Raw genomic sequence first — 22,404 nt, forward strand, 5'->3', positions numbered from 1 at the left:
ATTTAGTGGTGATGTCTCCTTAGTCTCCCCTGATCTGTGATAGTTTCTTAGTCTTTTTTTTTTAATGACCTTGACAGTTTTGAAGAGGACTGTTCAAGTATTTTGTAGAATGTCCTTTAATTCAAATTTGTCTGTTGTTTTCTCATGATTATACTAGGGTTATGTGTTTGGGGGGAAAATACCACAGAAGTCAGGTTGCCCTCCTCCCCTCCCCTCCCGTCCCCCTAATTTTAATTTTTTTTTTTTTTGCATAATCTCTTCAAGTTGCATTTTTTTTTTTTTTTTTTGTGGTACCCGGGCCTCTCACTGTTGTGGCCTCTCCCGCTGCGGAGCACAGGCTCCGGACGCGCAGGCTCAGCGGCCATGGCTCACGGGCCCAGCCGCTCCGCGGCATGTGGGATCTTCCCGGACCGGGGCACGAACCCATGTCCCCTGCATCGGCAGGCGGACTCTCAACCACTGCGCCACCAGGGAAGCCCAAGTTGCGTTTTTTTCTACAGGTAGTCATTACTTTTTAAAAATTCTTTCATGTTGGAGGTTTTTCTTAGACATCTAGTAATCCTTAATTGACTGCTACAATTTAGAGAGGATTGAAAAGCTGATTCAAGATTATGAAAATATAAATGAGGCTTGTTGACTGTTAATTTCACTGTGGGTGATCTGATTGGGCATCTTAATTTGGGATCTCTAATGTTCTACTTGAGGCTTTTTTTCGTTGGTCTGGTTAGATTCTGCAAAGAAGGATCCTTCAGTTTTCCTCCTGGAGGGTGAAAATTAGGGAAAGAAGGCTGGGAGGTCTTGCTCAACATGTTTACTTAATCTCTCCATTTTCAATATGGTGCCTTCCCCTTTACTGTTGCTGGCATCCCTCAGCCTAGAAACCCTCCATTTAACCCTCTCTAGAGTATAAATCTTCAGTCTCTTACCAAGATGGTAGAGCAGCAGGCACCTGGCTTTACAGCTGGGAAGAAAATCTAAGGATCTGAAGCTTCTGAAATGGAATTTCAGCCAGTCCTCTTCATAGTTCCATCTTTCACTTCCACTTCCTGGACATTTTGGAGATTCCATGATGTAAATTTTATTTATTCTAAGTTTACCACAGATGGCTCATGATTTAGTTTTCTTCGGTTTGTGTAGTCATTTATCACTCTTCCATCTGCCTTCTAAGAAAATTATCTTGCTATTGTCTCCCCTGACTTTTTTGGGGGGAGGTGGGAAGGAGTGTCTTTTTATGGCTTATGGCTTTTAAAAAATTCCTTGATTGTTGTTTTAGTGGGATTTCAGGCAGGAGCAAAAGTGGATATGTGTTCAACCTACCATCCTTATCCAAAAGTTTGGCAAGACTTCATTAAAGATTTCTTGAAAGGTGAGAAGTTTGTACCAGCTTCCTCCTTGATAAATATTCTATATCCCTGGACTGAGAAATGAGGAATAGGACAGATAAGTACACCATGTTATTTTCTCTGACTATTATACCCTAAAGAAATACGTTGCTGTTTTTTTTTTTTCTTTTTGCCACCCCGTGTAGTTCCCTGAGCAGGGATTGAAGAATGAATCCAGGCCCTGGCAGCGGAAGCGTGGAGTTCTAACCACTGGACCACTGGGGAAGTCCCTCTACCATCTAGGTCTTTTTAAAAAAATATTTATTTATTTATTTATTTTGGCTGTGCTGGGCCTTAGTTGTGGCAGGCAGGATCTTCATTGAGGCATGTGGGATATTTAGTTGCAGCATGCGGGATCATTTAGTTGCAGCATGTGGACTTCTTAGCTGTGGCATGCAGGCTTCTTAGTTGTGGCATGCATGCAGGGTCTAGTTCCCTGACCAGGGATAGAACCCAGGCCCCCTGCATTGGGAGTGCAGAATCTTACCCACTGCACCACTAGCGAAGTCCCCATCTAGGTCTTTATTCAGTGATTTCTTCTACGTGGAATGCTCCTTCCTCTCCCTCCTTGCTTTTCTCCCTAGTTCTTCATTGCTAATGCCTTCCCACTCCAAGCAGTCTTCTTTGATCTTTTTCTTCACCATTACCACCTCCAGGTTTGGATAATGTACCCTTCTTTTATGTTTCTACACCTAGAAATTATTATAGTACTGTAATTGTTTATTTAAGTGTCCACAGCCACTTAGCCAGGGACCAAATCTTATTTATCTTTGAATATACATTATTTATCTCACAAGTTGGAACACAAGTCCTTGTCATTTTAAAATTCAAAACTTGCAGGAAAGTAAAATATGGCTTAAGAAAAAGTGTATAATTCTCTTATGGATACTGAATTAATACCAAAATCCATTTAAGAGTTCATCAATAAAATGACAAAAATGAAGAGGAAAAGTCAGTGATTCTTTCTGAATAAATTTCAATGAAGTTACTATGGCTTAAAGAGCAAGGATATGTTGTGTTAGGTTGGATACTTTTATCAGTGGCTATGAAGACTAATTGCTGCCTCTTTAATTAGAATTGCTTGGAAAATACCATGTCATTTGAATTCAAGGAGAACATGTTTACTAAGTTTGGTAAAATCTGTTCTATTTTATTTAGAGAAATATCTAAATAAATAAGTGCATTATCTATAATTAGCTTTAACTCATTTTTCAGGAACATGGAAAGCCTTCTGCAGATATTTTCAAGAGTCCCCAAATAAAAGTTCAAGAACATATATAGTTGATCTTTAAATAACAGGGGTTTGAACTGCATGGGTCCACTTAAACGTGGATATTTTTTTCAGTAGTAAATACTGCAATTACTGTAGAACCAAAGGTTGGTCACATCTGTGGATGCTGAATCTTGGATTTGAAGGAACTGCATATACGGAGGGCCCACTCTAAGTTATACACGGCTTTTTGACTGTGTGGAAGGTCAGCACCCCTAACCACTGCTGTTGTTCAAGGATCAATTATATGTATTTTTAAATAAAAGAAAATTTGACATTGGCAACATTTGCTATAATGAAGGAAATGTTTATTTGACTAAGCAGAATATCCTACAACTGGATCTGTGGAAAGGCCTTCTTTTGGAGGGGATAAGACAGCAGCTATATGAGCCTTCCCCAGGGGTCAATTCCATTATTTGTCCACTTAGAGGAAAAGTCTTAGCCTAATTCATGGCAAGGCTTTAGGGATACCAAACTTGTATGCAAGCAAAATGTTTGTGAGGGTACATTTTTGTCAGGACAGGGTCCATAGCTTTTATTAGATTTCTAGTAGTGTCTTGACTTAAGAAAATTTAAGAGCCATTGGTTTAGGTACTTAACTCACTGTGCTTGTTTGAGGGCATAAAGTAGGGGGGGGGGGCAGAAGAGTGAGGATTAATTGTGGGTTTAAGACTTAACTTTTTGGGACTTCCCTGGCAGTCCAGTGGTTAAGACTCCGAGCTTCCAATGCAGGGGGACATGGGTTCCATCTCTGGTTGGGGAACTAAGATCCTGCATGCTGCATGGAACAACCAAAAAAAACCCAAATACACACACACACACACACACACAACACACACAAAAGACAACTTTTTGGTATGTGTATAACTGATTCACTTTGCTGTACACCTGAAACTAGCACAACATTGTAAATCAACTATACTCCAATAAAAATTTTTAAAAATTACTTAACTTTTTGGACACAATAAGATGACATTAATGTCATGACATATATATATAACTGATACAAAATTTTACAAAGCAGTATTTATCCTTATGAAGTATGGTGAACTCAACATTTTCTATTCTATTGAATATTTAATTTGTAAAATGTTGGTTGTAACCCATTAACTTAATTTCTTAGTATTCTGATTATTGGTAACCTGTAGTTTGAAAAACACTGGTTTAGTGCTTGTAAAACCCTTTCCTGTACTCTCAGACCTCACAGCAGTCCCATGAGGTACATATGACCTCTTTTTATTTTTACAGATGAGGTGACTCAGAGATGGTAAGTGACTTGTTCAAGTTTGCACTGCCAGTAACGTGTCAGAGTCAGAGTGTGATCTTGGTCCTAGGTTTTGACTCCAGCTCCCCTGACCCCTTTTGTTACATCCCATCCAAACTACATACTTTTCCCTTCCTCTTCTCACTCCCTTCTCTACCACAATTGTAGGGAATGGTATTAGCTCAGACTACACAATTGGGTACATCCTAATTTGCCAGTTGGCATACCTGCACTGTCCCCAGTCTTGTTGCTTGTCATTTGGGGTCCTCTCTTAGAAGTTCTGGATTTCCCTATCAGTGTAAAGAAGTTCTTTCCTTCTTTTTTCTTCTCCACCCTAGACCAGTGGTTTTCAAGCCTGGATGTAAAGAGGTTCAATCAGTTGTGGAACTTAATATTCAAATATCTGGGTCTCCAGCAGGGATTCTGTTTTTTTTTTTTTTTTTTGGCTGCATTGGTTCTTCGTTGCTGTGTGTGGGCTTTCTCTAGTTGCGGTGAGCGGGAACTACTCTTCAACGCGGTGTGCGGGCTTCTCATTGGGGTGGCTTCTCTTGTTGTGGAGCACAGGCTCCAGGCGTGTGGGCTCAGTAGTTGTGACTCGTGAGCTCTAGAGCGCAAGACTCAGTAGTTGTGGTGCACGGGCTTAGTTGCTCCGCGGCATGTGGGAGCTTCCCGGACCAGGGCTCAAACTCGTGTTCCCTGCATTGGCAGGCAGATTCTTAACCACTGCGCCACCAGGGAAGCCCCCAAACAGGGATTCTGATTCAGAAGATCTGGAATGGAGTTTAGACATTTTTTTTAAATAATTTTTTAAATTGAAGTATAGTTGGTGTACAGTATTGTATGTTACAGGTGTACAACATAGTGATTTACAATTTTTAAAGGTTATACTCCATTTATAGTTACTATAAAATATTGGCTAGGGACCTCCTTGGTGGCGCAGTGGTTAAGAATCCGCCTGCCAATGTAGGGAACACGGGTTTGAGCCCTGGTCCGGGAAGATCCCACATGCCGCGGAGCAACTAAGCCCGTGGGCCACAACTACTGAGCCTGCGTTCTAGAGCCCGTGAGCCACAACTACTGCAGCCCGCATGCCTAGAGCCTGTGCTCCGCAACAAAGAGAAGCCACTGCAATGAGAAGCCTGCACACCGCAACAAAGAGTAGACCCCGCTCGCCACAACTAGAGAAAGCACGCGCACAGCAACAAAGACCCAACGCAGCCAAAAAATAAAGTAAAAAGTATATATATTGGCTATATTTCCCGTGTTGTACAATATATCCTTGTAGCTTATTTTATACATAACAGTTTGTACCTCTTAATCCCCTACCCCATTATTGCCCTTCCCCCTTCCCTCTCCCCACTGGTAAGCAGTAGTTTCTTCTTGCTATCTGTGAGTCTGCTTCTTTTTTGTTATATTCACTAGTTTGTTGTATTTTTTAGATTCCGCATATAAGTGATATCATACAGTATTTGTCTTTCTCTGTCTGACTTATTTCACTAAGCATAATACCTTCCAAATCCATCCATGTTGTTGCAAATGGTGAAATTTCATCCTGTTTTTAATGGCTGAATAGTATTCCATTGTATGTATACACCACATCTTCTTTATCCATTCATGTGTTTTTAAAAAGCTCCACAGGTAATTGTTATACGTAGTCAAAGTAGAGAAACTCTACCCCAAATACATTATAATTGTTGGGCATAGAAGGAAAACCAGGATTTGGGAAGTAGCTAGAGATTCTTTGGTTCCTTAGAGTTTAGGGACTTAATAATGAGAGACCTGTCCTCTCCTTGGCTCCCAACCTTTGTGGGTGGGTATAAACATTTGGAAACATAATTAGAGCCTGACTGAGTTGTTGAGAATCTTGTGGTTCTCTTCTCCCCACTGCCTACTTTTTGATGAAATATTGGAAATCATAGGGTCGGAATGTGTCCATCAAAGTATACAATTGGAAAAGGCACCTTGTGAAATGGTAAGCTTGGATTATTGTTTAATACTTTTCGTGAATAGTAAAGTCTTTGAATGTGTAATGCTTTTGATTTACAGATTTAAACCAATAGTTAAGCAACTGAACTTTATACTTCAAGTTAAATAGTATATTTGACCATAGAAATGATACTTTGACTAGTTTTGTACTGTGATGAGCAAAACGGGAATTGATAAAATTTGGGTTTCTTAAAAAAAGACATTTCAAATCTCTCTCTTTCTCTCTTTAGTTCTTTTTGGAGGTGGATATCTGCTCAGACAATAAGAATTTTAAGAGGTCAGTTACAAATAATGCTTCTTCATGTTTACAGTGTGATAAAAATTTTATGTTCATGTGCTAAAATATAAAACTGTAGGCTTTTATGTTAAAAGTTGCCTTCCGCAAAAAAATATAGGCAGACTGGAGATGGGAGGTGGGTTACCTGAAGTGGTTGAGACTGACAGTGGTAGTAATCCACCACCTTTTCTCTTCAGTTCAGGCCTGGAATCAGTGGAAATGGGACGGGCTGTGGAGTAGCTTCTAGAGTGTCTGGACAGCTTCTCAGTGATTTTCCATACACGACCTCTCTTTTCTGTGGTTTGTAGGCTTGTGCCTGGGAATACCACTCAGTGGAGCTGCCGGTTGGTGGACAGGCTCTTTAGCTGTTGACACTTTGCTGCTTTCAGTCTCTGGAACCTATAGGTTCCTTCATGTTCTTCTTGGCTAGGAAAGAAAAATTTGAAGTTGACCTTATGGAACCTTTCATTTATTCGTTAATCCTTTTTCTTTTCCCATGGAAGAAAGGAGAATTGCTCCTTTCTCAGTGAGTTCTATTTTTTCGTGTAGTTATCTAATTTTGCTTAAACTATAGACTAGAATCTGTCCCTGAGTGCCTTATTTCTCTTGTGAAGAAGGCAGCTATTATTTTCTGTTAGTTGAGATGAAATTTGGAAAAATTTTTTTTAATCTATTATTTTTAAGCTTGATTATTCACTGCTCTAAAATGAGAAAGAAGTAGCCTTTTCACTGCTGTACTTTTTGGTGTTCTTCAGAGTGGTAAATCTGTTAGAACTTTTCCCTCCCTACCTCCTTCTCTCCCTTTTTTCCTTCCGTCCTTTTTTTCTCTTTTTAATGATTTGGTTTTTTTGAAAGTTCTGGAAATGAGCCTCTTTATAAAATTTGGAGACATTAAAAAAATTTTTTTTAAAGAAAGCTAATATTCCAAGGGAGAAATGTATAGTGAATTTATTTCTTTTATTTAATTTATTTTTTTGGCCATACCGTGCGGCATGTGGAATCTTAGTTGCCCCACCAGAGATCAAACCGGGCCCCCCCGACCCTGCAGTGGAAGCGTGGAGTCTTAACCACTGGACCGCCAGGAAAGTCCCCTGTATGATGAATTTAGACGTCAATTTTTTCCTTTCACATGATACTTTTATATTTGATTCTGGTTTAAAAAATGAAAGTTAGCCTAAGGAATCTCCAATTGGCTTTTAGGAAATGTCTATAGGTAGTTTTAGCATTCCTGGCAATTTGTTATTACTGTTTTACTCTTCTAGCACAGTGGTTCTCAAATTTCAGGACTTGTTAAAATATAGATTACTGTGCCCCAACCTGTAGGTTCCAGTACAGTTCGCTAGTCTGTGGTAGAGCCCAGGTCATGCGGTTGCTGTGGCTGCTGCTGTGGTCGGGCAACCATACTTTGCGAACCACTGCTCTAGGGTTTACAGATTCTGTTGTGTTTTTGTAAACGCATAAGCTCTGATTCATAAATTACACCGAAATTATGGTGCATGTGTCGTTTTTAACACATTTAGTGATGATTCTCAAATATTTTAAAATCTTGATGTTTTATTATCAAATGTCAAAGGACATTACTGTTTACTTTTATACATCAAAGTGGTTTACAGCATATACAATTATTAATAATAAGTTTATTATTTATTTATAACCTTCTCTGAAGGCACCTCAATATCAGGACTGGGAATCATTACTCTGAATTAAAATCGTTGGTCAGGCTACAAGCTGTTTAATACTAATTTGATGTGTAGTTTTGACTTTTAAATAGCATTTTTGAAATGACAGAATAAATATTGTTACATTTAGTTTGGGTTTTTATTGTTGTTGTGAGCTTTGAACTATGTTTTGGTCTTTGTTAATTAGTTTGCTAGCGGTTGGCAACATCTAATCCTGACTAGTAAGGCCCTGTATCTAGAAAACTTGTACTTAATTGAGATAACACCTCCATAATTTTAATTATAAATATAAAATTTGATAGTAGGTTCACTTTCTCCCTATCAATGTCAGCAATCAGCATATTAGAGTCCAAAACAGACATTTTGGGGTGAATTTTTATGTTTTAAGGTTTTAAAAAAATAATTAATTAATTAACTTGGTTATGCCAGGTCTTAGTTGCGGCCCATGGGCTCCTTAGTTTTGGTTTGCCAGCTCCTTAGTTGCAGCACATGTGCTCCTTAGGTGTGGCATGCAAACTCTTAGTTGTGGCATGTGTGTGGGATCTAGTTCCCTGACCAGGAATCGAACCCGTGCCCCCTGCATTGGGAGCACGGAGTCTTAACCACTGTGCCACCAGCAAAATCCCTGGGGTGAATTTTTAACAGATGTGATTTAAGAAAACACTCATGGGGACAAGTAAAGATTTTTTTTAATTAAAAAATACTCATCTGGAGTTCGTTTTAAAGCAAGCTGTGTATGTGTGTAGTATATGTATACACGCATTTAGTTTGCCTTATATATGTATGTACATATGTAAATGTACTTCATGTGTGTATATTTATGTGCATATACACTTATGTAAAATTCATAGCCTCTCATAGTATAGTGTTTGGAACCAGATGATAGTTATGTAACACCAAGTTTCAAATGACCACCGCTCTCCCCAAACCCTTACCCTGCATTCTCCCCAGTGCTAACAACTGAAATCGCAGTATCACAACCAGCAACTTTCACCTACTACAGAGATTTCTCCACTGATCGTTATTATCTCTTGGACTTCACCAAATTGACAGATATTGGGAATGGCTTATAGTTTTTAGAGAGAACGTTCTTTGAGGAAAAGGGAACTGATTTTAATTTTTTAGGCATAGTTCCCATGATCTGGATTTTCTTTTCTTTTAGAAAGCAAAGGCCTTGAAAAAGAATAGCCAAGTAAACTAGTTCTCAAACTCTGCCTTGCTTCCAAGTGCCAGCTGTGGTGTACTAGGTCTAACCTGTGACTTTCCTCAGATACAGGTTATTATCCATAACCTGCTTTTCTCACTTACCCTTCATCTTCTCCATAGCTCTGAGAGATCATTTTGAAGGAATAATGGATGAACCTTCTTCCTTGGCCAAACCTGTGGAGCTCAACCAGCACTCCCGATTCATAATTGGTTCCGTGTCTGAAGATAACTCAGAGGATGAGATTAGCAACCTGGTGAAGCTGGACCTACTGGAGGAGAAGGAGGGCTCTCTGTCACCAGCCTCTGTCTGCTCAGATACGCTCTCTGACTTGGGGATCTCTAGCCTACAGGATGGCTTGGCCTTACACATGAGGTAAGTCAGAGAAGTTTAATGTTTTACTTATTTAATCTGTCCTGTTGGTTTCACTGATCTCGTTCTGAAAAGAGCAAGAATAATTTGAGCCAAGATTTTTTCACCTTTTTCTGTATCATTGGACTTTTTTTTTTTTTTTTTTTTGCGGTACACAGGCCTCTCACTGCTGTGGCCTCTCCGTTGCGGAGCACAGGCTCTGGACGCGCAGGCTCAGCGGCCATGGCCCACGGGCCCAGCCGTTCAGCGGCATGTGGGATCCTCCTGGACCGGGACACAAACCCGTGTCCCCTGCATCAGCAGGCGGACTCTCAACCACTGCGCCACCAGGGAAGCCCCCTTGGTTTATTTTTTTTTTTATTGGATTTTTTGATAAGTGGGAAATGATGTATTTTGCCTGGAGTGCAGGTTTTGAAAGTGTCTTTTCCTAAATGTTCCTCTAAACTTTCTCCCGTTCCTCCTACATGCTAGGTCTTTTAGTGAGACCTAGCAAGTAAGAGTGAGGAATTTCAGTCTCCGTACTGCTTTGACTAACACTGTTATAACTGTCTGAAGATTGATAGGACTTTTGCAGGGGTGGGCAAATTTGTAGTAATCTTTCTTTGAACTGCTTTATCATGTCAGAAAGTTATATTCTAATTCTGGCAGGGCCAGTCTTTATTGAGGAACAAGGCGTTGTTGTAGAGCTCTCCTTTTTCTCTAGAAACACGATTCTCTACATGTAATTGAGAATGTCAGTAAATAGTAACACTAGATTATTCTTATTTATTGATGTTTGATTGAACAACCAGTGTGTGAACTTTTGGTCATTTGCTTTGCATTTCTTGGATTGAAAAGTCTGAATTAGTGGTTCTTGGTTTTTACTTTACATCAGAATCGCTTGGAGGACCTTAAGAAATGAGCCCCATCCCCAGAAATTCTGATTCAGGTGATACTGGCCTGGCTTGGAGCTGGGGCATTTTTTTTTAAAGCTATTTGAGTGAGTCTAATATACAGCCAGGGTTGAGATTATTGGTTAGCCCAGATAAACATAAATTAGGGTGACTATCGCTGCTGTGATTATCTTGGTGCTTCTATAATTAATGGATCATAAAATAATTCAGCTCCTTTTTATACACCCAAGATACAGATTCTGTAGTAAAATCCTGTACTGGGTCTGGCTGAATGCAACTGTCCTGCCTATGGTTATCCCTGGGGATTTGGGGTCCTTGCTTCTGAAACATGAAGTAGTGAGTGTCAGTGGTCACCCCTGTTTGGCTACCTGGAGGTTGAAAGAAAAGAGTTAAGCAAGTTAATTATGTTTTACTTTTCCTAGAACTGCAATGAACCAGTGAGATAATTTAGCCTAATGCTTTTTATTTAAATAGATGAGAAAACTGAGGTCTAAAGAGGGAAAATAACTTGCCTAAAGGTAAATAGCTGGAAGACTGGAATTCAAAGTTAGATGCCCGGATTCCATTGAAGTAACTTTTCTCCCCTATTTCCCTGACCATACAAGTGTCTTAATTATATAACTAGTGCAGACAAAGTTGGTGTTTAGGAGTTAGTGAATAAAGTATTATATCTAATCTCTGGGCTAAAAAGAGGAATAGAAGTCAGTATTTAGTAGCAGGGAAAAGAGGTCAGGTTTTTATCTTTATGTAAACATTTTTTCTTACTTAATAGTTCACTTAATGGTTGGCCTGAAGGCTAATACTGGGGGCGGTATCCCTGAGGTCATTTGTAAATGAGTGGGGGTTGTGACTGGTGGGATTACTTGCATTGAGAAGGCCAAGGACCAAAGATTCTAAACCTTCTGCAATGTACTGGATAATCACACACAACGGAGAATTGTTCTCACAATGTCATGGTGCCCCTGTTGAGAAAGACTGGGTGAAATCTAAATCCTTAAAGCCACACAGCACTTGAGAAATGTGTCCAATTTGAGGCCAAGTGAAGCAGAATATCCATTCATTGGATTATGAAATTGTGAGTTTGGCAATGGTGAGATAAATACCATTATAAGAAATTCAGCTGATGATATTACAAGGCAGTTTATAGTTGCCAAATCATTCCCAAAGTTGATGGCTCTTATTGCAAAGTCTATGGGGTCAGTGGTATGAGCACTTGAGAATTTCTTTGCATGCCCTTCTGTTGCAAAACTCATGCCTGTAGCTTGTGGAGGAACCACGGATTGAAGTGTGATCAGCAGCCTGGGAAGGAGACAGTGCCAGTTTCTACTTGCTTCTCAGATAGCTAATGTTCCAAAATAGAACAAAGGTTCTCCATTGATTCATTTCTTTTTTTTTAAACTTCCATCACTTTTTTTTTTTTTTTGGCTGCATTGGGTCTTCGTTGCTGCGCACGGGCTTACTCTAGTTGTGGCGAGCAGGAGCTACTCTTTGTTGTGGCGCGTGGGCTTCTCATTGTGTTGGCTTCTCTTTTTGTGGAGCACGGGCTCTAGGCCCCCGGCCTTCAGTTAGTTGCAGCACATGGGCTCAGTAGTTGCGGCACGCCAGCCCTAGAGCGTGCGAGCTTCAGTAGCTGCGGCGCATGGACTCAGTAGTTGTGGCTCGCAGGCTCTAGAGCGTAGGCTCAGTAGTTGTGGTGCACGGGCTTTGTTGCTCTGCAGCATGTGGGATCTTCCCAGACCTGGGATCGAACCCGTGTCCCCTGCATTGGCAGGTGGATTCTTTTTTTTTTTAACATCTTTATTGGGGTATAATTGCTTTACAATGGTGTGTTAGTTTCTGCTTTATAACAAAGTGAATCAGTTATACATATACATATGTTCCCATATCTCTTCCCTCTTGCGTCTCCCTCCCTCCTGTCCTCCCTATGGCAGGTGAATTCTTAACCACTGCACCACCAGGGAAGTCCCCATTGATTCATTTATTAAGTCACTTGTGGATATGATGTCCTTGGGGGGTAATTTAAATTGTTCCAGATTCATTTTATATATTAGAAAGGACTCTTCTGACATTTGCCAACAATTAAGTAGGTGACCACAGACAATTCATGTTACCTCTTTGGACTCATATTCCTCATCTGTGAAAATGATGATATTGATTCAGATACTCCTTTTCGCCCTTTGAACCCAAATTAAATAGAGACTGGCTGAGTTTAGGATTAGCTCCCAGAATGAATAGTCTTAATCCTTCACAGGTGATACAGATTAAAAAGGCAGGTACATTCTTAAAAGATGCTAACTGGAGATCATCTAAAACCAAGTGAAGTAATTGCCATAGTATAGGATGAGAGTGGGCCCCTGTCTCAAGTTGGGGCTTTGTTTTAAGTGCTAAATGAGAAGTCAAGTGGGTGTGATGGATGAATAGGCAGAAAAAGAAAACAGACTTTTCCAGAATTGGAGATGACTTGCATCACATGTTCTCTAGAGTGCCAGGGTAAGATTGGATTAATCACTCTCTAAGCTTTATGACCCAGACATTTGAAAATAATACCCTAAGAAAGTAGTTGTAGCTTGGTGGGAATATACAGGCATCATTGTAGATGACTGTGCTTTGGCTTTTTTTTTTTTTTTTTTGCGGTACGCGGGCCTCTCACTGTTGTGGCCTCTCCCATTGCGGAGCACAGGCTCCGGACGCGCAGGCTCAGCGGCCATGGCTCACGGGCCCAGCCGCTCCGCGGCATGTGGGATCTTCCCGGACCGGGGCACGAACCCGTGTCCCCTGCATCGGCAGGCGGACTCTCAACCACTGCGCCACCAGGGAAGCCCTGGCTTTTTATTTTTAGAGATGATCGGCTAGGGTTTGTGACCTGTATATCAGCTAGGTTGATACGTTTCTGAACCTTACTATTATTTTTTTTTTTCAGTTTTCATAAAGGTTTATTTCATTATTGGTGGGTAGCGCATTTAACAGTTAAATACATTTAAATAATGTGTAAGTGACTGCACGACTGCAGCATTGGTAACTAGATAGATAACCAATTCAACTAGAAACCAGCTAACAAGTAACTCTCTAAATATTTAAAATGCAGCTCTTGTTTAGATCATCCTTTGTTTTGATCACCTTCTGGGGGGCAGGGAAAGCCGGCTGGTCACACTGGAAATATATAAGGCCAAATCTTCTGATATCCATTCCCAGAGGTTTCGTTCAGCTGGATTAAACCTCCAACTCCAGGGCAAGCCCAAGCTTGTGGCCTCCAGCATTAATGCTCTTCCCATCTACCAGAGCAGACAGTGTAAGCTTCACACCAGGCCTCAGAGTCTGAGTGTAGCACACACTCCAATTAAACTAGAGTTGTTGACTTTTGCAGAAATGGAAGCAGTGGGATCCAACTGATATTTAGCTGCAATGCCAAAGCTAGTGCAGTTGGTTCCTGCAGTGCCAAAGCTACTGCAGTTGGTTCCAAGCAGGGTTTACTGAAGTGTCAACATCTTCACATACTTTCTGATAAATTGACCCTCCAAATTCTGTCCCATCATTGATGTTAGTGTGTAGCTGGAAGTCCCCAGTCCTGTAGCCCACTGCAAAATTATTCCTTGTCAGCTTTGATTTGGCACTGTCAAAGGTCATCTGGTGCCCAGCAAGCCAGCCCTCACAACCAAAGACCGCTGAACTGTGGATTGCAGGTCCAGCAAAATCAAAGCCAACATCACAACCAAGGTTTATACACTCCCTCTTGTAAGAAGACTTGATTTTACCTCTTTTCTTTCCCGTGTTTGGTGAAAAGGTGGTATCGGATGTCAGTTTCAAACCTTGACAAATCTGGTCTTCAATAGCGATTCCTGTTCCCAGAGTGTTATCAGTGTTCCACTTTTCTGTGAAAGTCAGACCATACTCACACCATTTCTATTTGGTCTCCAAGGTCCCAGTAACTTTACCAGTGCCTGTGTTAGATTAACCAGATGTTGAGAATTCCACCCCACTGCATGACTTTGTTTTCACATCTAGTTTCACCAGCCCAAAACCAAATCCTTTGTTGAAAATATCTCTGGCAGCTTTGCCAAGGTACATTGGCCTCGGGTAGTTCTGTCGGTAGACCTCGGGAAAAGGTGATCTCGTGGTCTCCTGGGGGTAAGGGGCTGAGGCAGGTCACTCGGGGTCGGGCTGCAGCTGCCAAGGTTGGAGGGCGAAGTTCATTATTAATATTTAATTGAACATTTGAGGAGAAAAACCATTAAAGACTGAATGTAAGCTTCTCAATTTTGATACCTAATGTATGATTTGGTGGCATATAATAGAGCCATCTAGTTGTATGGATGCTGACATTTTCTCTGCTCCTTGTGGGATGCCACTTGAGGTCAGATTGCTCTGCATACTTACAATGCTGTGCAAATCCAGATTACCCCACAGTATCACACTATCAAACAAACAAAGATAGTAATCAGTTTTGTCAACTAGCATGCTGATTTTCTGGTTGAAGTCCAGTTGGAGACAGGTTAGCCTCACAGTTGGATCTTTTACCTCTTAAGGTACTGTGATTTCTTTAAATCTTTTTTATACTATAATTCATGTGTTTGAAACTCCATCTCAGTTTTCTCTTAAAGTTCTTAAAAATGTATACTCAAAATATCAAAGGGCCAACATTTTATGTTTAGCAAGCATGTTTGGTTAATGACTTTATTTGAGAACAATCTGTAAATGCTGTTGTGTGTGTGTGTGTGTGTGTGTGTGTGTGTATAAATATATATATATATATATGTGTATATATATATATATATATATGTGTGTATATATATATATATATATATATATATATATATATATATATCTCAAGCCTAAGATGTCCTGTAGCTGGGGTTTAAGACAGTAGTTGCTGCTGTGGAAGGAGAGAGTCATTCAGTTCACTCAGGAAGGGCACCTTGAAGGTGAGTTATATTCCTATCTCCTTTATGGTCTAGAAAAAAAAAGTACTTTACTAATATTTTAGAAAATTTAGAGTTCACATATGAGATTGTCTATAACGTGTTTGACTCTACAGAATAATCTAACTAGAGAGTTTTGTTTTTTGTTTTTTGGGTTTTTTTTGCGATACGCGGGCCTCTCACTGTTGTGGCCTCTCCCGTTGCAGAGCACGGGCTCCAGACGCTCAGGCTCAGCGGCTATGGCTCACGGGCCCAGCCAGTCCGCGGCATGTGGGATCTTCCCGGACTGGGGCACGAACCCGTGTCCCCTGCATCGGCAGGCGGACTTTCAACAACTGCGCCACCAGGCAAGCCCATAACTAGAGAGTTTTGATGCCATTTTCTAATTAGAAATAATCTTTAAAGTTTCTCCAGTGACGCCAGTCATGGAATGCAGACAGGTAATATACCGAATTTGGGATCAGCTCCTAGATACCGTACTTCATGGTCATATTAAAAATTTCATATAGGGGCTTCCCTGCTGGCACAGTGGCTGAGAGTCCGCCTGCCGATGCAGGAGACACTGGTTCGTGCCCCGGTCCGGGAGGATCCCACATGCCGTGGAACGGCTGGGCCCGTGAGCCATGGCCGCTGAGCCTGCGCGTCCGGAGCCTGTGCTCCGCAACGGGAGAGGCCACAACAGTGAGAGGCCCGTGTACCGCAAAAAAAAAAAAGAAAAAAGAAAAATTTTCATAGAGAGCTGTACCGAGCTTCATCCATAAGAAATAAGGTGATTCTAACCTTAGTTAGAATCTGAGAGAATCTGGGAGTGGTTCTCAGCTTCCATTCCCATTGACTGGGTCAAGAGGGAAGTTATAGCGAACAAGAATAGTAAGAGAGAGAGCTGACCTATTCCTGCTACATCCTATCCTATTTTTCACATTGTCTGTATGAATTAGCAGTCCTGTTTTCTCAGTGACTAATCAGAAAAATAATAGTAATGATTGGTAACATTATCAAGTGCTTTACTATATGCCAAACTCTCTGCTGTGCTTTATGTGGAGTGTCACACTTAATCTCCACTGCAGCAAACCCACAAGGTAAGTAATATACTCTTATTACCCATAATTTATGGATGGGGAATTACCCAGTCAGAGCACATACTGTCAGCCACTACACTAAAACAAGAACCCTGGTTGTGTCCTCTTTGAGCAATTTTTCTCTAATTAAACGTCAGCCTTATTTAAAAGGGACAGAAGTTAGAAAATATATATATATATATTTTTAGAATTTTATTTTTTTTGATGTGGACCTTTTTTTTTAAAGTCTTTATTGAATTTGTTACAGTATTGCTTCTGTTTTGTGTTTTGGTTTTTTGGCTGTGAGGCATTTGGGCTCTTAGCTCCTGGACCAGGGATTGAACCTGTACCCCCTGCATTGGAAGGCAAAGTCTTAACCACTGGACTGCCAGGGAAGTCCCTGAAAATATATTTTTACATAATGCTTTATTAAAGAAGCAGTAAGGAAAATTAAAAACAAAATACTAGAAAGCAAACATAAAGCCTTGTATATCCACCACCCAGAGATAACTCCTGCTAATACCCTATTGTATAGTCTTCTGGATCCTTTTCTGTGCATAGGTGCATATGCATTTCTTGCTACTGAGATGAGATCATCCTGTATACATTGTTTTACAGTCTCTTTTTTGTCAAAAATTTCCACTTTTATATTTCAATAAATTTTCATCTCATCTAATATGTATACCATATTCAAGTTTCTCCAGTTGACTCTAAAATCCTGTTTCATCCAATCTGGTATCAAATCCAGGACCATACGTTGTATATTATATCCCTTAAATTTCTTAATCTATCGGTACCCTCTTTTTTTTTTGGTGACAGTGACTCGTTGAAAAGGAAGGTAGCAAATCATGAAAGTATATGGCTACTAGTGATAGTTTGGTGGTATAGAGATAAATGGAAGGAAAAATAAAGGATAATTTACCATTCCACACTTTTTATTGTTATAGCATGTGTAGCACAACAATTTGGTGTTGCACTAATGATGATATTTTAGTGGATTTTACAATCATAATGAAAGTGACCATTATCAAATATTGTATGATTTGACCGAAAGCTATGAAGAACAAGAGCTTTCTAGTTTTAGCTGTATATATTTGTGTTTGACCTGGAAAGAAACAAGAATTCTCTTTATTTTTTAGTCTCTCACTTTTAAACTCCTGAGTCTGAAGTGATTTCATTTAAATCTAGTGATGGAGGTGAAAATAAATAACTGCAAAAGCCCTTGGAAAAGTAAAATGTGCCATACTGGTATAATATATTATTTATTATGGAGGAGTCCATTTGTGAGGTAAATTTTCATATTAGGGCTTTTGGGAATTTAGATCTGAAAGGCTTTTTTTTTTTTTTAATAACTTTTTTTTTTTTTTTTTTTTGCGGTACGCGGGCCTCTCACTGTTGTGGCCTCTCCCGTTGCGTAGCAGAGGCTCCGGACGCGCAGGCTCAGCGGCCATGGCTCACGGGCCCAGCCGCTCCGCGGCATGTGGGATCTTCCCGGACCGGGGCACGAACCCGTGTCCCCTGCATCGGCAGGCGGACTTTCAACCACTGTGCCACCAGGGAAGCCCTGAAAGGCTTTTGATTACAGCAAACATTTACTGTCAACGTTATAATTTATATGTTGAGAATAACCATTATTGAGAGGGCAGGAAACTTCATTTCCCCTTCCTATCTTTTGGCTCTTCTCTCTCGAGCTGTAACATGGGGAATAAGGAAACTGGCTCTAGTTTTGAGTTTATATTATGGCTTTGCTTGCAGATGGGCCTGTGAGAGTGTTCTTATGTTTGGCTTTCTTAGGATTTCCCATTTAGCTTCCCTGAGCTTCCCCCCTTCCCCCAGCAGCTCTCCAAACTCTTTACTCTCAATACTTCTTCCTTGATATTCTGAGGTTCCCAGTTGCCATGGTACCTCAGAAGTGGGGTAGACAGAGAAGGTCATTATGAGATCTGCAACGTGGTACTTTTTTGCTGAGGGCAATAGTTTCCTGTCTCTATCTCCCACTCATTCCTTCTTTCCATTCAGAAAACAGGAGCTGTCTCTGTCTGTGTGTGTATTATAGTCTCCAGAGTTTATTCTACAAACGTAGTTAATTGGAGGCATGAAATTACAAATGTTCTAATGTTCAGGACAGTTGCTTGAAAGTGTTTATTCCTTTTAGTACTTCTAGTGTAATGCATACATTTTCCCCCTCTGTTTTTCCTGTTAATATGAATTTAAAAGTGAAGTTTGCTTTTACTACTTGATTTTTTTTTAATTATGAGATGTACGCTTATTAGAGAAAATTTGGAAATCCAAAAAGTATAAAGAAAGAAATAAAAAACAATCCAAGATATGACCATCCAGCAATAACTGCTGTTAATATTTGATATGTTTCCTTTCAGTGTTTTTTACCCCTTAAGGATAAATTTCATCAAAAAGTATATACATAGGTGATGTTGTAATGAATACACAGCTCTGTTTCCTGCTTTTTTCCCCACATAACAATATTTTCTCATGTCCTTAAAAATCTTTCATAAACGTGACTTTTTCAGAGTGCTAAAGTAGGGTTATGCTTGTTTCTAAGTGGCCTTCCCTACTATGGGCTCTTTGGTTTCTGAGGCAGTTTATTACTCCTTGACGATCTACTTTTTATTTTCCAAAAATTTTTTTGACATCTATAATCTGTTGGGGGGGTCTCCTCTTCCATTCTCTTTGTCCTTATATCTTTATACCTCTTTTACTATTTTATTGTCATTTTTGTGATTTTGGTAGGGAACAGTAATAAACAAATGCTCACACTTTCAACTGGTAGTCCCATTCACTTCTTAATCTAGCGCAGTTGGGTTTCTGCATTTACCATTTCTTGTAGCTACTCCTAGAAAACTCTAAGCTACTTCTAAGCTACTCTTAGAAAACTGTTGAAACTACTCCTTATGTTTTACGAACATAATCTCCCAATTCTCTTTTCTGATCCTTCCCTCTTAGGTGCTTGAATAGGCTTGCTTTTGTTTTTATTTATTTATTTATTCATTCATTCTTGGCTGCGTTGGGTCTTTGTTGCTGTGCACGGGCTTTCTCTAGTTGCGGTGAGCAGGGGCTCCTCTTTGTTGCGGTCCACGGGCTTCTCATTTGCAGTGGCTTCTCTTGTTGTGGAGCACAGGCTCTAGGCACTCAGGCTTCAGTGGTTGTGACGTGTGGGCTCAGTAGTTGTCGCTCGTGGGCTCTAGAGCACAGGCTCAGTAGTTGTGGTGCTCGGGCTTAGTTGCTCCCCGGCATGTAGGATCTTCCTGGACCAGGGCTCAAACCCGTGTCCCCTGCATTGGCAGGAGGATTTTTAACCTCTGCGCCACCAGGGAAGCCCTACGTATTCTTGTTGATCCTATCCCCCAGTAATTCTTGAATTCGTCCCCTTCTTTCCATTGTTACTGCCATTGCTCTTGCTCTTATTTCTTATTTGGATTATGGCAATAGTATTTTAGCGCTTCTCCAGTCTCTTTCCCCCTACAGTATAAGCACCACATGGCCATTGTCATCTCTCTAAGGTAAACTGATCATCTCACAGCACTATTCAGTGGGTCCCCATTATCCATAGGATATTTTAGTGTCTAGCCAAACACTGTGCCAGGGTCCTCATGTTCTTTCTTTCTTTTTTTTTTTAAAATTATTTTAAAAATTTATTTATTTATTTTTGGCTGTGTTGGGTGTTCGTTGCTGCATGAGGGCTTTCTCTAGCTGCGGTGAGCGGGGGCTACTCTTCGTTGTGGTGTGTAGGCTTCTTATTGTGGTGGCTTCTCTTGTTGCAGAGCACGGTCTGTAGGCACGCGGCTTCAGTAGTTGTGGCTCGCGGGCTCTAGAGCACAAGCTCAGTAGTTGTGCAGCACAGGCTTTGTTGCTCCGCGGCATGTGGGATCTTCCTGGACCAGGGCTTGAACCCGTTCCCCTGCATTGGCAGGTGGATTCTTAACCACTGCACCACCAGGGAAGTCCGCTAATGTTATTTCTAATACTCACATCAGCTGTAATCATTATGATGGCCTTAATGAGATCTGTAAGGGGCCCACTAATGTCTCAGAGATGTTTGAACTGGGTTTTGAAGGATGAACAGAAACCAGACAAGACAAGCTAACAGAGATAGGTGTGTGTGTAGTAGGAAGGGTAGAGATGGTGAGGTTGACAACATGTGTAAAGGTGCCAGACTGGAAACATCCAGCATGTTCAGGCAGTTGTAAGACATGGAGTATCACTGGAATGTAAGGGGGACAGGGTAGTTAGAGCAGTGAAAGAAGAGGCTGGTGAGATAAACGTCAGATGGTTAAGCGTCTTGTATGTCATACTAATGTTGCAGGAAGAAGGACCCCTGCCAGGGCCCGAGAGTGGGCTCTTGTTTAACACTTGGAAGTGAATTGTCCGAGGAGACATGTGCTGACAAAGCAAGAGACTTTATTGGGAAGGGGCGCCCAGGCGGAGAACAGTAGGGTAAGGGAACCCAGGAGATCTGCTCTGCCACGTGGCTTGCAGTCTCGGGTTTTATGGTAATTGGGTTAGTTTCCAGTGGTCTCTGGCCAATCACTCTGACTCAGGGTCCTTCCTGGTGGTGTGGGCATCACTCAGCCAAGATGGATTCCAGCGGGAAGGATTCTGGGAGGTTGGTAGGACATACGGACTGGCGTCTCCTCTCTCCTTTTGACCTTTCCCAAATTCTTCCAGTTGCTGGTAGCTTGTTAGTTCTGCGTTCCTTACCAGGACCTCCTGTTGCAAGTGGCTACTATCTTGCCTGGCCAGGGTGGGTGGTTTCAGTCACTAACACTAAGACATATACAAGATGGAAAACATGGGGACTTCCCTGGTGGCACAGTGGTTAAGAATCCACCTGCCAATGCAGGGGACATAGGTTCGAGCCCTGGTCTGGGAAGATCCCACATGCCATGGAGCATCTAAGCCCGTGTGCCACAACTACTGAAGCCCATGCACCTGGAGCCCATGCTCCGCAACAAGAGAAGCCCATGCACCACAATGAAGAGTAGCCCTCGCTCGCTGCAACTAGAGAAAGCCCGCGCACAGCAACGAGGACCCAATGCAGCCAAAAATAAATAAATTTATTATTTTTTTAAAAAAAAGATGGAAAACAGTATTTAGGTTTGGCTGTACAACAGAATCATCTGCAGAGCTTTATTCCTGAGCCCTGTCTCAGACTGATTAAATTACAGTCTCTGGTTATTCTGCTACTCTCCAGGTGAGTCTGATCTGAAACCTGAGCTGAGAATCACTTTTTCAGAGTTTAGAGCAATGCCTGGCATATAGTATATGCTTAATAAATGTTTGTTGCATTGAAATTAAAGTTGTGCAAGTAGATTTGATCACTGTGAGGAAGAGTATATAGGTAGGAGGGAAATGTATCTTAAGGAAATGTCTACCTTCAGATGGAAGGAGGGGGAAAAAGGAGACAGGAAATGATCGGTGAGGTAGAAGGAGAACCGAGAAAACCAGAGGAAAGATGATTTAAAGGTAGAAAATGTGACATGAAGTGGTGAATAGAGATGAAAGATGGAGAAAAAGCCCTGGAGTTAAGGGTAAGAGAAGCCTGAGGTGAACAGCTTTAAGTAGATGGCAAGAGATAAAGTAGTGAACAAATGGTGAAAGAACAGGAATTTCAACAGTTCACCTCTTAAGAAGTTGATGGCAAGGAAGAAAATACAATAATTACTTAAGGGCATTATAGGATCTGCTCACTTGCTGCCTCTCCCACCCCCTCCTCCCCCTCCCCCTCCCACTACTCCCCCTACCCCTCTTTTGTCTCCTCCCCCAAGCTCTCTCAGGTTTTCTTATTGGAATGCCCTTCTCCTGACTGTTGAAATTCCTTTCATACTTTGGGGTCCTCACGTTTTAAGGTCCTTCTCAAATGCTGGCTGTGCTGTGAAATTCTTCTTGTTCTTTCTCCTATTTTGTATTTCTCTTCTGGAAATTTGGCCTTCCATTTTTTTCCACAACAACAGTTTCATTCTTTTCCATTGTCCTTAAACCAGCAGTCTCCCTTTCTGCTAGTCCCTGCCTCCTCTAGACACACTTTCAGTTCATAACTTTGCCTCATATTTCATGGAGAAAATAGAAACTATCAGACCAGAAATTC

The 22,404-nt window shown here is 41.0% G+C and overlaps 1 protein-coding gene and 1 pseudogene across 2 annotated transcripts in view; one reads left to right on the forward strand and one right to left on the reverse strand.

The window, feature by feature from the left end:
- The window catches only part of ACACA (acetyl-CoA carboxylase alpha), a 232,670-nt gene that overhangs the window by 15,359 nt on the left and 194,907 nt on the right, over positions 1–22,404 (forward strand). Inside the window, 2 exon segments of the mRNA XM_082678994.1 lie at positions 6,133–6,179; positions 9,185–9,437. Coding sequence (XP_082535120.1) covers positions 9,211–9,437 — 227 coding nt within the window. The 5' untranslated portion in view covers positions 6,133–6,179; positions 9,185–9,210.
- On the reverse strand, positions 13,509–14,392 carry LOC309837874 (non-selective voltage-gated ion channel VDAC2-like; annotated as a pseudogene). The gene has a single exon. The product of its transcript is annotated as a non-selective voltage-gated ion channel VDAC2-like (transcript).

This window comes from Grampus griseus (assembly GCF_964374135.1).
Source record: "Grampus griseus genome assembly, chromosome: 20".
Lineage (NCBI taxonomy): Eukaryota > Metazoa > Chordata > Mammalia > Artiodactyla > Delphinidae > Grampus > Grampus griseus.